Below are 15,108 nucleotides of genomic sequence, written 5' to 3' on the forward strand. Positions count from 1 at the left end.
ATGCTGTGATGTATATTTTTTCTGATTCAGAACAGAATGGAATGTTTATAGAGTATTTGGAATCCTATTGCAATAAATAGAATTAGACCAGAATTAAATTCCTAGCATAATAAAAATTACATGCTTGAAATATTCAGATTTTTCTATTCCATTCAGAATTTTTTTTTTGCAGTTCGTTGTAAAATATCTACCACATATTACAATATCAGTAGACACTTTACATTTTTAGGTGTAAAAGTATATGGTTCGAGGAATGAAATGCGACCTTTGACCTGGATTTTCATGTGGTTACAGTGTCAACTGCCCGTTGACATTTATTGGTAAACGACAAAACTAGACATTAATACAAACAACAACAAACGATTAACAAAATGTGATCTACGAAAATTCTTCGAAAGTGGGTAGAAAGCGGAACAAAAAGATTTTCTGACAGGTTAAACATTATCAGCTCATTTGTTTACAAACATTAGAATGACTTCCTCATTTACGTACGGTAAGCACAGACATCGGTATATTTATATAAAAGATATTTTGTACCAGATATAAGTTTGTGTAAAACAATTTTTAAATAAAAACTACGTTTCGTTAACTTAATACCACATACCGATCATTTTTTTAAAAATAATCATCTGGGTGTCGATAATTGTGGAACAGTGTCGATACTTGTAGAACGGTGTCACGTGATCTGATACGCTAAGGGTAGTATCTCACTGGGCTGTGACAGCCTGCGACTAGTTGGAGACACAACAATTGCGATAAAAAATGCGAATTAGCAACAATTTTCACTTGAAATCACACTGAATTGATATTCGCATATTTTATCGCAATTGTGTCTCCAACCAGTCGCAGGCTGTCACAGCCCAGTGAGATACACTCGCACTTCCTGTCTCACGGAAACTAACTTGAGAAGGGTTCGTGACGGCTTTGCGACACCAGCGACGCTATTTGAGAAATTTTGTCACACGAATTTTTTGAACCTGTTCAAAATTTCAGCAACGAAGGAGCGACACTTTGCGACTCATGCGAGGAAATTGAGAAGCCTCGCGTATGTTTCAAGACACTTTTGGAGCACTCTCGCAAATGACGTTCGCAAGCTGTCGCAGCCCAGTGAGATATTGGCTTAAGTAATCGGGAATCGAGTCTTTTTTTTTTTTCAGGTGGAAGTTTGAGTAATTATTCATGCACAATTTACGTATTCTCATCTGATCTCATCTCATTATCTCTAGCCGCTTTATCCTGTTCTACAGGGTCGCAGGCAAGCTGGAGCCTATCCCAGCTGACTACGGGCGAAAGGCGGGGTACACCCTGGACAAGTCGCCAGGTCATCACAGGGCTGACACATAGACACAGACAACCATTCACACTCACATTCACACCTACGGTCAATTTAGAGTCACCAGTTAACCTAACCTGCATGTCTTTGGACTGTGGGGGAAACCGGAGCACCCGGAGGAAACCCACGCGGACACGGGGAGAACATGCAAACTCCACACAGAAAGGCCCTCGCCGGCCACGGGGCTCGAACCCGGACCCTCTTGCTGTGAGGCGACAGCGCTAACCACTACACCACCGTGCCGCCCCCAATTTACGTATTGAAAGTCTTTTAAGGTGTCGATGATTGTAGTCGCCACTCTAGTGGTCTTTTCTATAGTTAAAGTAAAAACTGATGATTAACGTAACGTGTACTTCATACAAAATGGGAACAAATGTCCGTTAAAAATGCCAAGCATCGTCTTACACAATGTGCAGAACTGTTCAATATTCTGAAATATTACATTAGGCCTTTTTTTTTAAACCAATATCCTCAATGTCTCCCAATGTCTCAATATCCTTACTGTCATGCTAATAGATAGAAAATAGTAATAATAATAATAATAATAATAACAATAATAATGTGTATGGAATGAACAAGTTATTTCATTTTGCGATTAAGGTCAAATAACCAAAAAACAAAAACCTTTTCCTGCCAAGCCAATCTGGATCCGAGAGGCTTTTCCAAGTCTAAGCCTATTCAGTAAATTATAGTGAATTTAGCACTGATGCAATACCAAAGCGAAACTCTGAAACATAAAATCGCACATGTGTTTACGTGGCAAAGAATCCAAATATGCTGCTGCACTCATAGTGCACTACCTCCTGGTTCTGTCCCAAAAATTCTCTTACACTACGCGTCTGTATCGCTCTACAGACTCAAACACACTGCTCAAATTATCAGCCTTCTTAGTTTGGATAGAACACACACCCGTCCTTCACCTCAAACTGGAACGACTGCATAGAGAAGTACATTCACCATCTGCGTTTGTTAACGATATGATTAAACATCTAAAAAAGTCCCAACGTATTTTCCAAATATTAAAATAAAAAGATAATAGGTCGACTCCAAAGAAAACGGTTGCCTTATTAGCCAAGTAAAAGGCTCCTTGGCCCAGAGATGAATGATTAGTCATGAGATTACTATTAAGATGTGCCGAGTTTCCCAAAAGCATCATAGCACAAAGATCGTTAAATGGTAGAGCGAGCAGCACAATGAACGCTCTCTTTCTCTCTTCTAGTTAAGATGCTCTTAGTGTTGAGAGGTTTTTGGGAAACTCACCAATGACCAGGAAATTTGGATTTTGCAGAAGAGAAGAGGAGGAACAGAGAGAATGATTGAGTGCCCAGAGATTAGACAGATGAGGACTTGAAGGAGCCAAAAAGGGAGAAAGTAGATCAGGCTCTTGATTGTGGACCAAACACTAATCACCACCACGAGCACGAGGGACACTTAGGGAAGGACTTACCCTGGATCTGACCACGCTCTTCTGGAGAGTGAGAGAGAGAACACAAGCGCATCTGTCAATCATGCAAAAGCAGTGCAGTGCTGCTACGTGTACAGCCATGAGCAACAGATCGAGCAAACACACACACACACACACACACACACACACACAGAGAGTCTTGTGGAGGTTTTATATAAGAAGGGATTAAAATGTGATGGATGAAACATAAACATAGTCAAGTGTTATTGTCTAATATCCTGAGAAAAGACAGTTATGGGCTTTTTCCTCAGGTAATCTGGACATGCTGAATGAAACAAGAAAAACCAGCTAAAATGTCAGTGATTGGGAGGGGGAGGGTTCATTCACATGATTTAAAAAAAAAAAAAAGTTGCATGACCTTGTATGCTCCTCTCGCACAACCAGCAGGAGGCGCCATCATCTTGAAAAGCACAGTTCGGGTCACTTACCAAGATATTTCGCCTTCTCTTCTCTCCTTTCCTTCGCCAGTCTTTGCCTGTCCTGCAGCTTCACTGCATCTAGAGACGGCCAGAGGGAGAGACCAGACAGGAAGTGAGAGAGCGATGAGAGGAGGCATTGTGCAGACGAGTCCGCACTCACATCTGCAGTGCTATAAAGCATTGAAAATCAGCACAGGAGCTGGCAGCAGTGACGGGCTCCGCTCTCTCGGCGCTGCATCATTCATGCCACTTTCCACCCAGGAGCTGAACACACGCTAAGGAAGGAAGAAAACACGACTGGGCATGCGGTTCTCGGAAAATAATCAGTGACTGGGTGGTGCAATGCCATCCTGAAGCTCATCATTTTCCTAGAAATCAGTCACAAATGTTTTTATTCCTCTTATACCTCAAAGATTTGCCAAAAGATGACAATTTTTTTTATGAATCAAACAACGACGATGTCATACTTTTCTCTGCTTATAACTATATTTCATATCGTCTGTGAAACAAGTTAGTTCTCATCATCACTCAAGGTCCATCGCCAGCCTCTTCACTCTCTCCAAGTTAAAAGGAGAACAAATACAGCTTTTCATGCAAATTATAAATAAATAAGAAAACGCACACTCCTCTGTCCTGAAGACTCTCCCATGTCAGATACTTTGCTGACTGTTACAAAGCACCGACACCCGAGACTCCTTCCTCAAAATGTTACAGAAATATCTCCAGAAAAGTTCACCAGGTCAGTTAAACGGATAATCCATTTCTCAAGCTGAGATTATGTCGAGCATCCGCCATATATGTTCCTGAACCAGCTGTTACTATAGAAACGGCAGCATATCGGATCATGTGCATTAATAATATTAATAATTTATTATTAATTATTAATAATTATTATTAATAATAATAAATAATAATTATTAAATAATTAATAATTAATAATTTTGGCTGTTTGCCTTCCAGCCAAAACTACTATAACAGCACAGCTTTGACAGTGAAGTAACTTCTGACCCATCAGAATCAAGAGTGGATGAGTGAGTGAGTGGATGGATGGATGGATGGATGGATGGATGGATGGATGGATGGAGAGTGGATGGATGGAGTGAGTGAGTGAGTGAGTGAGTGAGTGAGTGAGTGAGTGAGTGAGTGAGTGAATGGATGGAGAGTGGATGAGTGGGTGGGTGGATGGATGAGTGAGTGAGTGAGTGAGTGAGTGAGTGAGTGAGTGAGTGAGTGAGTGGATGGATGGATGGATGGATGGATGGAGTGAGTGAGTGAGTGAGTGAGTGAGTGAGTGGATGGAGAGTGGATGAGTGGGTGGGTGGATGGATGGAGTGAGTGAGTGGATGGATGGAGAGTGGATGAGTGGATGGATGGATGGATAAGTGAGTGAGTGAGTGGGTGGATGGATGGATGGATGGAGAGCGGATGAGTGGGTGAGTGAGTGGATGGATGGATGGATGGATGGAGAGTGGATGAGTGGGTGGACGGATGGATGGATGGAGAGCAGATGAGTGGGTGGACGGATGGATGGATGGATGAGTGAGTGAGTGGGTGGGTGGATGGATAGTGGATGAGTGAGTGGGTGGATGGATGGATGGATGGATGGATGGATGGATGGAGAGTGGATGAGTGAGTGAGTGGGTGTGTGGATGGATTGAGTGGATGGATGGAGTGGATGAGTGAGTGAGTGAGTGAGTGAGTGAGTGAGTGGATTGATGGAGTCGGTGGATTAGATGGATGGATGGGTGGATGGAGAGTGGATGAGTGGGTGGATTAGATGGATGGATGGGTGGATGGAGAGTGGATGAGTGGGTGGATTAGATGGATGGGTGAGTGGATTAGATGGGTGGGTGAGTGGATTAGATGGATGGGTGAGTGGATTAGATGGATGGGTGAGTGGATTAGATGGATGGATGGAGAGTGGATGAGTGAGTGGGTGAGTGGATTAGATGGGTGGGTGAGTGGATTAGATGGATGGGTGAGTGGATTAGATGGATGGGTGAGTGGATTAGATGGATGGATGGGTGGATGGAGAGTGGATGAGTGAGTGGGTGAGTGGATTAGATGGATGGATGGGTGGATGGAGAGTGGATGAGTGGGTGGATTAGATGGATGGGTGAGTGGATTAGATGGGTGGGTGAGTGGATTAGATGGATGGGTGAGTGGATTAGATGGATGGGTGAGTGGATTAGATGGATGGATGGATGGGTGGATGGAGAGTGGATGAGTGAGTGGGTGAGTGGATTAGATGGATGGGTGAGTGGATTAGATGGATGGGTGAGTGGATTAGATGGATGGGTGAGTGGATTAGATGGATGGATGGGTGGATGGAGAGTGGATGAGTGAGTGGGTGAGTGGATTAGATGGATGGATGGGTGGATGGAGAGTGGATGAGTGGGTGGATTAGATGGATGGGTGAGTGGATTAGATGGATGGGTGAGTGGATTAGATGGATGGGTGAGTGGATTAGATGGATGGATGGGTGGATGGAGAGTGGATGAGTGAGTGGGTGAGTGGATTAGATGGGTGGGTGAGTGGATTAGATGGATGGGTGAGTGGATTAGATGGATGGGTGAGTGGATTAGATGGATGGATGGGTGGATGGAGAGTGGATGAGTGAGTGGGTGAGTGGATTAGATGGATGGATGGGTGGATGGAGAGTGGATGAGTGGGTGGATTAGATGGATGGGTGAGTGGATTAGATGGGTGGGTGAGTGGATTAGATGGATGGGTGAGTGGATTAGATGGATGGGTGAGTGGATTAGATGGATGGGTGAGTGGATTAGATGGATGGATGGGTGGATGGAGAGTGGATGAGTGAGTGGGTGAGTGGATTAGATGGATGGATGGGTGGATGGAGAGTGGATGAGTGGGTGGATTAGATGGATGGGTGAGTGGATTAGATGGGTGGGTGAGTGGATTAGATGGATGGGTGAGTGGATTAGATGGATGGGTGAGTGGATTAGATGGATGGATGGGTGGATGGAGAGTGGATGAGTGAGTGGGTGAGTGGATTAGATGGGTGGGTGAGTGGATTAGATGGATGGGTGAGTGGATTAGATGGATGGGTGAGTGGATTAGATGGATGGGTGAGTGGATTAGATGGATGGATGGGTGGATGGAGAGTGGATGAGTGAGTGGGTGAGTGGATTAGATGGGTGGGTGAGTGGATTAGATGGGTGGGTGAGTGGATTAGATGGGTGGGTGAGTGGATTAGATGGATGGGTGAGTGGATTAGATGGATGGATGGGTGGATGGAGAGTGGATGAGTGAGTGGGTGAGTGGATTAGATGGATGGGTGAGTGGATTAGATGGATGGGTGATCTTGCATTTGCATCTCGATCCTGGTATCAACACAGTGACCAGGTCAACTGGGGAATCTTCCATTTTCATGTTACAGGACAGGCTACAGTAATGACGGACGCATACAAATCCTGTGCCGCCAGACCCGACGTCTCACAGGTTCACAAAATAAATCCATCCTGATCCAATAATATTTTAATAGCAGCAATTTATACCACACTGTAGTAGAGTTCTTAAATCTGATTGGTCCGATAGTGTGTATAAGCTGTACGACTCGGACAGTAGTCCCGACTCTAACCTGAACGATGCGCTCCATGTGCTCATTCTAATACGTTACTGTTTCTACAGCAACAGCTTATACATTTTGAATGCGGATGCTCCAGATAATCTAATAAACTGATTTAAGTGTTGTTCAGGAAAGAAAAATCTATCATTGTTGAGGTTGTTGTTTTACATGTATTTAATATTTACGGATGGCGTGATGTGTCCCCGCACTTTGGAACAATCTTCTTTAACTTTTTACCCCTTAAAGCAGTTGCTACAGCCACCCTTGTATATGTGTATATACTGTTCACCCTTAGAACATATTTACAAGAAAAAAAAAAAGTCATCAAATGTCGCCATTATGGTGCGTACACGCCGGCGTCACATGTCATTATGGGATATACACAGGGTCGTCATATGTCGTCATTAAGGGGTAAAGAGTTAAAGAGAAGGTACACTTTGTTTTCTTGATAAAAAGGACAAGCTGCACAAAAGAGAGAGCGAGAGAGATACAGTGGATATAAAAAGTATACACACCCTGTTAAAATGATCGGTTTTTCTGATGTAAAAAGATGAGACCATGATCAATAATTTCAAAACTTTTCCCACCTTGAATGTGACCTGTAACCTGTACAATTCAATTGAAAAACAAACAAATCTGTTAGGGGGGGGAAAAAAATGTACAATAAGCTGGTTGCATAAGTGTGCACACCCTTAAACTAATACTTTGTCGAAGCCTCTTTTGATTTAATTACAGCATTCAGTCTTTTTGGGTCGGAGTCGATCAGCCTGCCACAGCTAGACTTGGCAATATTTGCCCACTCTTCCTTTTCTTTGTAAGAAAAGGCTTCCGTCTTGCGACCCTACCCCACAGTCCAGACATATGGAGAATACGGGAGATTGTTGTCACATGTAGTACACAGCCAATACTTGCCAGAAATTCCTGCAGCTCCTTCAGTGTTGCTGTCGGCCTCTCGGCAGCCTCCCTGACCAGTTTTCGTCTTGTCATCAATTTTGGAGGGACGTCCAGTTCTCAGTCACGTCACTCATCTCATCATCTGTAGCCGCTTTATCCTGTTCTACAGGGTCGCAGGCAAGCTGGAGCCTATCCCAGCTGACTACGGGCGAAAGGCGGGGTACACCCTGGACAAGTCGCCAGGTCATCACAGGGCTGACACATAGACACAGACAACCATTCACACTCACATTCACACCTACGGTCAATTTAGAGCCACCAGTTAACCTAACCTGCATGTCTTTGGAATGTCTGCATGTCTGGAGGAAACAAACACGGGTAGAACATGCAAACTCCACACAGAAAGGCCCTCGCCGGCCACGGGGCTCGAACCCGGACCTTCTTGCTGTGAGGCGACAGCGCTAACCACTACACCACCGTGCCACCAGTAACGTCACTGTTGTCCCATATTTTCTCCACTTCTTGATGACTGTCTTCACTGTGCTCCATGGTATATCTAATGCCGTGGAAATGTTTTTGTACCCTTCTCCTGACTGATACCTTTCAGCAATGAGATCGCTTTGACGCTTTGTAAGCTCTCTGTGAACGCTGGCTTTTGCTGGAGGATGCAACGGAGTAAATGTCTGAACTTTATTTGGGGTGAATCAGAGTCATTTTAATTGATGGCAGGTGTGAACCCAAAAAAACCGGAGTATTAGTTTAAAGTGTCATTCCACCATTGGATGTATTCTTTGGCATAAAATACAATATATTTTGACAATGTAGCCCTGCTAGATTTTAATGCACCGCACACGCATGCGCATAGACTCTGTCGCGCGCATTTGTAGATTGAACGTCAAGACTTTAGCTCGAACCTCACAAACCCTAGAACGTCACTTTGAACTTGTCTTGATATAACTTTTTACAACTTCTTCTTTAACATCTTATACTTCTTTCCACCGTTGAACTTCTCTTTTTTCCGTTTTCTACTTGAAGAACACCTTTTCTCTTTTGTAATACACCTGAAGAACTTCGGTGAGTTATTCAAACGCTTCGTGAATCAGAATTTCCATAGTGAATATAATAGTGATTTAGAAGCCATAAAGGTTATACAAAAACCAATCGAAGTATTTACTCCGTAGTATAGACCCTTACCTGTTGAATATGAGTGGTATTCCCACGTTTAACTTTTGTTATTCAATCTTAACATTGAATTTACTTGACGTGAATGTCCGTAGCAAATGTGTTTATGGAATATGTAAATGGTATTAGCCCACCAATAAATTAATATTAGCCTGCTAATATTGTGAGGGAAATAGTAATTTGTTTGACTTCTGATCGACATTTCAGTGTATAGTGTGTATTGGTATACACTTCCTTTCATTATACATGTAGTTTTCCTTAATGATTCACATTTGTTTGCCTTGTAATTCATATGTACTGTATACGGTCCGCTTAAGCTAGTGTTGGTTTACTGTTAGCTTGCACTAGCCGTCAGCTAGCTACAGCTGAGACATTGCTATGTTTCAGGGCACTATAGCGGTACCGACTGATTGTTTACATGTTGATACTGATGGAGATACTGATGCTATAGAAAATATCACATAAGAATTTGGATTGGAAGTTGATGAGTAACTGTCATGATATTTCGTGTAGATTGGTTTTTTTTGATACGGATTGATTCACCGCGAGCTCCAGAGAAAACCTGAAGATGGCGAGCCTGTCCCTTGAAACCCCCCGTTCTCTGATGCGCCTGTAGCAGTCTGGCCAACTGCTGCAGGTCGCCTTCACCAGCTGTTCCTGTCTCAAGGAGTACAGATAAGACATTTAAGATACTTTTCTCTTTCCTGGAAAAAAGAAGACCCTACTTTATATACTCTAACTTGACTTGACTTTCTTTAATTGACTTGTGTGTGAATGAATGCTTTGTGAACGACTTTTGAGTGGGATTGCACTGTTACAGTATCAGTATTACTTGCACTTATTTTTGTTTGTATGTACAAAGTTGTGTATTTGGGTGAATACCCAACAATTGCCATACGGCTTTTATTTTATTCTGGTTTACAAGTTGTAAGGTCTTTTCCCTCAATTTAATAGTGAGCTGAACGGCTCACTATTATTGTTATCACTCTGATATCTGATTTGTAGTTGAACACCTGGGAAGTGAATGTGAAGTGCACTATTATTAGCGATAGTGGTGTTTTTTTTATTTATTCACTACTCCCAGAGCACAGATGTGAATTACATTCTTTTACTATTTTGTTCATTTTGTATTGGATATATACGTATCGCTTTTGCAACTCTGCCTGTTTTCTCTTCTCTAATAACTCTAATCTCTAATACTCTTCTTTTAACCGCTCTTCTCTTCTTCATACCAGGAATCTGTACAAAATAAAGTTTTACAGTTTTTTATATATTTCTAGTCATTACCTCATTTCACAACTCAGGAATCTAGTAGTCTAAATAAGTGGTAAATAGCACAATACAGGTCCAAGTGAGAGAAGTGCTACAACAACATATATAAATGGTATCACTAGATAGAGAAATCTTTTAGCTTCAAAATGATATATCAAACATAATTTGACAACGACAAGTATATTAATTTTGTGACCAAAGTCACCTACCCTTTTAATTTCCGTGCGTGATGTCATCGGCAGGTTCCCCTTCTTGTGTACCACGTGACGTGTGACGTGGCGCATATTATCAGCAATGGCGGATAGAATGCGATAAAAATAATACCAATAAATCTAGCTAATACCAATAAATCTAGCTAAGTGAAAGATTAACTCAAAATTTTTCGCAATTTTTTTGGCCCCCATATACGAGGAGAAATGACTCTCTCACTTTGGGGGTTTCCTGGTCTAAAAATAGACCGACACGTGGTACACAAGAAGGGGAACCTGCCGATGACATCACGTTTCACTACCGCGCGGAAATTAAAAGGGTAGGTGACTTTGGTCGCAAAATTAATATACTTGTCGTTGTCAAAAAATTATGTTTGATATATCATTTTGAAGCCAAAAGATTTCTCTGTCTAGTCATGTTGTCATAAAATATATTGTATTTTATGCCAAAGAATACATCCAATGGTGGAATGGCACTTTAAGGCTGTGCGCACTTGTGCAACCAGCTTATTGTACTTTTTTTTTTATGTCCCCCCCAACAGATTTGTTTGTTTTTCAATTGAATTGTACAGGTTACAGGTCACATTCAAGGTGGGAAAAGTTTTGAAATTATTGACCATGGTCTCATCTTTTTACATCAGAAAAACCGATCGTTTTAACGGGGTGTGTACACTTATATCTACTGTATATGCTGGAGAAGAAACGACCGTTTAATGCAGCTACGACTTACATGAGAACAGGAACAAACGTGTTCTACATCCTACATTCCAATGGAGCTGTTCATTAAATTAAATAATCAGTCCTGTAATTGCCCCAACATTAATACCCTGTTGTTACAGGAAGCAGAACAATAAAAGATACAGTTTGCCCAAAACGAACTTCCATAGTAGTTATCCCCCTTCGGACAGACAGAAAAATTCTGCAGAACTCCATGCTATGGAATTTCATGTGTACAATTGTACACGTTATGTCTGAAGGGGTTAGAACTCAACTTACCGACTACGTTTGAGGTCAAAGGAAAACAAGTTCCTTTTCAGCTGAAATATTCATTTTTATTCTGTCCACATTCACAGGATATGAGCAATCACATGCTCTGATTGGCTACTCTACTACTAGGATATCAGCTCATATACCATGAGTAGAGAAAAACAAAATGGCGGCGCTTGTTGCTGAACCAACCAAGGAAGAAATAAAAGCTACTCAAAAACAAAACACCCCCCCAAAAAAAAAAAAAAACACAAAACAGGCAACAAAATATGGAATGAAAGTATTTGATGGTAAGAACGCATCTTTTTTTTGTTCAAGATTTATTAGAGTATTTTTCCGTTTCTCAAAATCCAGTGAATGTAGATAGAATAAAACAGTTATTCCACTCAATCTAGTTGTACGTGGGTTACAGCAGACTGCGCTACATGCCTCATCAGCTCATGCACGACTCGATTTTGTGGAATAACTTAAATATTCCACTAATCACATTGTCTTAATCACCCCGTTTACATCTGTTTTTGTTCTAGAGGGAACAGATGGATTAGGCTTTAATGTTTCTGACGCAGCGGCTCGAGCGTGACCCGCATACACACCACCTCCAGCTAATCAAGGTTCTGAATGGTAGGTACAGTATTTAGGAGCTGGTCAGGTACCGGTCAGACTGATGGCATCACATGGAGAAACGGATTACCGTAAATCCTCTAATATAGGCCGGGGCCTTTATTTCACTCAAGTGCATCTTGGTCCAGGCCATTATTGGAAGGAGGCCAGAATTAGAGGCAGGCCTCTATTTCTATTTGAGCAAAACAGACTACCAGTGGAATGAATAAAAACGAGATTTTGTGTCTATTTGAACCTATAAAATAGGTTGATGCTTGGTTGCCTGGTTACCACCAGACCTACCGGTAATCACAATCAGGGGCGCCTGCAGGGTTGAACTGTAAGGTACGCACTAGCGGTGTAATCCCCCCCCCCCCCCAAAAAAAACGCTTGCGTGCTGCAGTTTCTATGAAGAGTCGATCTATAGGCTTATACACAAAACAACGATAGAACTTTAACTTGAAATTGAACAATAGCCTTCCATGAACACAGGCTGATATTTGAACACCATATGTGAACTACACACGACAATAAACAATAAACTCTTTATAGCCTCGATTAGAATCTAGTGAACTTGCTCAGCACTACCGCACGCACGACTCTGACACACACTGTAGCGCAACGTGGGGTACACAGACTCGCTGAAAAACTCCTCGGGTATTTTTCTGAGTTTACCGAAAATCAGAGTAGAAGGAGCCACCCACCCTCTGTCTGGTTTGAAGCGGTTCTGTAGGACATTGAGCTTTACAGAGTCCGGTGCACATTTTAAGGCATCTGGTTGAAGTTTCCCTATGTGTGATGAATCTGATGTCAGTGATAGCGGGCTGACTCGTGGCTCATTAGTAAAGCTATCTGATGGCTCATTTGTCAGCAAGGTGGAGCAACCATCTACTTCTGATCGTAAGGGACATGGGGAGATGTAGGTGTTCTTATATGAAATTCACTGGATGTATGGCTAGTTTCAAACTCAGAGGTAGATGAAGGCAATTCCCTCAAAGGAACTGAGCTCGCATCCAGCTGCAGCGGACTGCTGCTCGGTTGCGGAGGAGTGGAAGCTGCCGGTGCCGTGTTACTAGCTGATACTGGAGAGGACTGGCAAGCAGATGACACCCCTGGATCACTGCTTTTGGACTTTTTCGTAAAAGTCTGAAACAAGCTCGTTTGTTTCAGGGTTCGTTTACTCATTTTTGACTCGCTTCTCAATAAATTCTCGCACAAGCTCTGACTACTGACGATTATCTGTCTCCGTTTCTCAAAACTGGAGAGAATCTCATGCCATGTACACACGTAGCCGGGTATTTTTAAAACCGAACATTTCCCCCCTCCCCCCTCCGTTTATAAAAATGTTTTATCCACACCACCTCGTCTTCGAAAAAAATCCCTTCCACACATAACCGAACATCTGCGTTTTCAATCACATTCATAAGCATTCCAAACCTGTAGATGGTTATTTCCCCAAATCCTACCCCCTAATCACATCGCCTGTGCTCTTGGAGCAGTAGTTGGGCTTCTAAAATTAAACATGTAAATAGCACCTGCACAATAATTAACGCTTTCAAGGCACTACTCCGATCCATTACTCTTTAGCTAGCCGCACACTACGCCGATTTTCAGCGTACCGAGCCAACTGAAGTCGCGAGTCAGGCGTAAAGACTAGTTTTCGATGGTACCGACTCATCTCACAGCCGATTCGAAAAACTAATCGGGAGCCAGACTGATCGGCGAGAGTCGCTAGCAATAGCCAATCATATCTTTCGCATATAACACGTGACATCATTAAACAATTTCTAGCGCGAGAAATACGTGTTGGTAGCACCTAATGCAGGTATATACTGTAATTCCATAGACTGAAGCTTTATCCATAGACACAGTGGGCTGGAAAGCCACTCTGCTCAAGTTGTGTGGCTGAATTCCAAATCGCTTTAACTCCCCTATATAAGTGCACTATTTAAGGTTGGGAATAATAGCTCATGCAGCCTAGATAGTGCGCTACATATTCCATGTTGTGTCATTTGTAATTCAGCCTGTAGCATCTTCAAGTGTTGGATTTAACAGTAACTATATCCAATAGCCAATCACAAAGCTATTAAGTTGTCACGTGTCGCTTCAATCGCGACTGCACTCGTCAACAGTCGGGGGATATGTGCGTGCCCTGTCGGGAGTCGGCTCTGAAATGGGTCGGTTCGGTACCGCGTGGATCGCCGTGGTGTGCGGCTAGCTTAAGTCCATGCTTAATCTGGCTTCTGCAGTAAACAAAGGTTGCACGTTTGACGTCAGGGCAGATTTGTTGTCATTTTTTTGGCGCAGATTGTGACATTCTAAAACGCAAACCTCCGGTTATCTCTGTCTACACGAAAAGGCATACACGGAGTTTTCAAAAATCTTCACTTTGCCCGGAGTTTTTTTAAATATTCATTTTTGATGTGTTTTCATGTGGATGACAGGCCAAAACGTAGAAAAATATCTTCGATTTAGCAGATACCCGGCTACGTGTGGACGGGGTCTCAGTGGTGCAAGAAAAGTATATCTGCATTGACCAATGAGCTTTCTTGGTCACGCCCACCCCGCCCACTCCTGAAGCACACAAATGCGCCGGCACACACGCGTCTCTCTCTCTCTCTCTCTCTCTCAAATTATGTTGCATTGCCAAAGCATTCAGGTAACAATTATAATTAAAAAAAAATCTCTCTCTCCCCAAGGTACGCCTAGTGCGTACGGCCATACGCCTGGCGGCGCCACTGATCACAATTGTCTTTCAGATCGGAACGATTGTGTAAGGCCACTATGATCTCAGAAACATCGTTGGTTATAGCCCCGGCCTGTATTAGAGTCCGGCCATTATTTACCTCCTCCGACAGCGAGACCGGCCAATATTAGAGTCCCGGCCAGTAATGGAATACAGGCCAGTATTAGAGGATTTACGGTATTTTCATTTCGGAAAATTAAAGAACAGACCTTTGGACTTCGCAATAATGCACAAACAGAAAGGAAAGCTTTTATTCCCTTTTACTGTAGTAAATGATGAACACAAGGCATTATAAGGCTCCACAGACAGGCTTCTCGATGCCTTGTGCTCCACTTCGGCTGTTATTTATAGCACATACAGCGCTAAAGAGTCCCATGAGCTGCAAGAGTTGATGAGACTACGTTCATCATGA

General features: G+C 42.7%; 2 protein-coding genes across 6 annotated transcripts in view; both read right to left on the reverse strand.

Moving 5' to 3' along the window:
- thrap3a (thyroid hormone receptor associated protein 3a) overlaps positions 1 to 15,108 on the reverse strand; it is a 264,720-nt gene that overhangs the window by 170,130 nt on the left and 79,482 nt on the right. The window lies entirely within an intron of this gene.
- Positions 1 to 15,108, reverse strand: part of map7d1a (MAP7 domain containing 1a) — a 154,152-nt gene that overhangs the window by 58,074 nt on the left and 80,970 nt on the right. For 3 of the 5 annotated variants that reach the window (XM_060922195.1, XM_060922191.1, XM_060922194.1), the window contains 2 exons: positions 3,227 to 3,295; positions 2,781 to 2,801 (listed from right to left, as the gene is read on the reverse strand). In XM_060922195.1, coding sequence (XP_060778178.1) covers positions 2,781 to 2,801; positions 3,227 to 3,295 — 90 coding nt within the window. The remainder of the gene's footprint in view (positions 1 to 2,780; positions 2,802 to 3,226; positions 3,296 to 15,108) is intronic. The other 2 variants (XM_060922192.1, XM_060922193.1) reach the window with 2 other exon arrangements.

This window comes from Neoarius graeffei, chromosome 5 (genome assembly GCF_027579695.1).
Source record: "Neoarius graeffei isolate fNeoGra1 chromosome 5, fNeoGra1.pri, whole genome shotgun sequence".
Classification (NCBI taxonomy): Eukaryota; Metazoa; Chordata; class Actinopteri; order Siluriformes; family Ariidae; genus Neoarius; species Neoarius graeffei.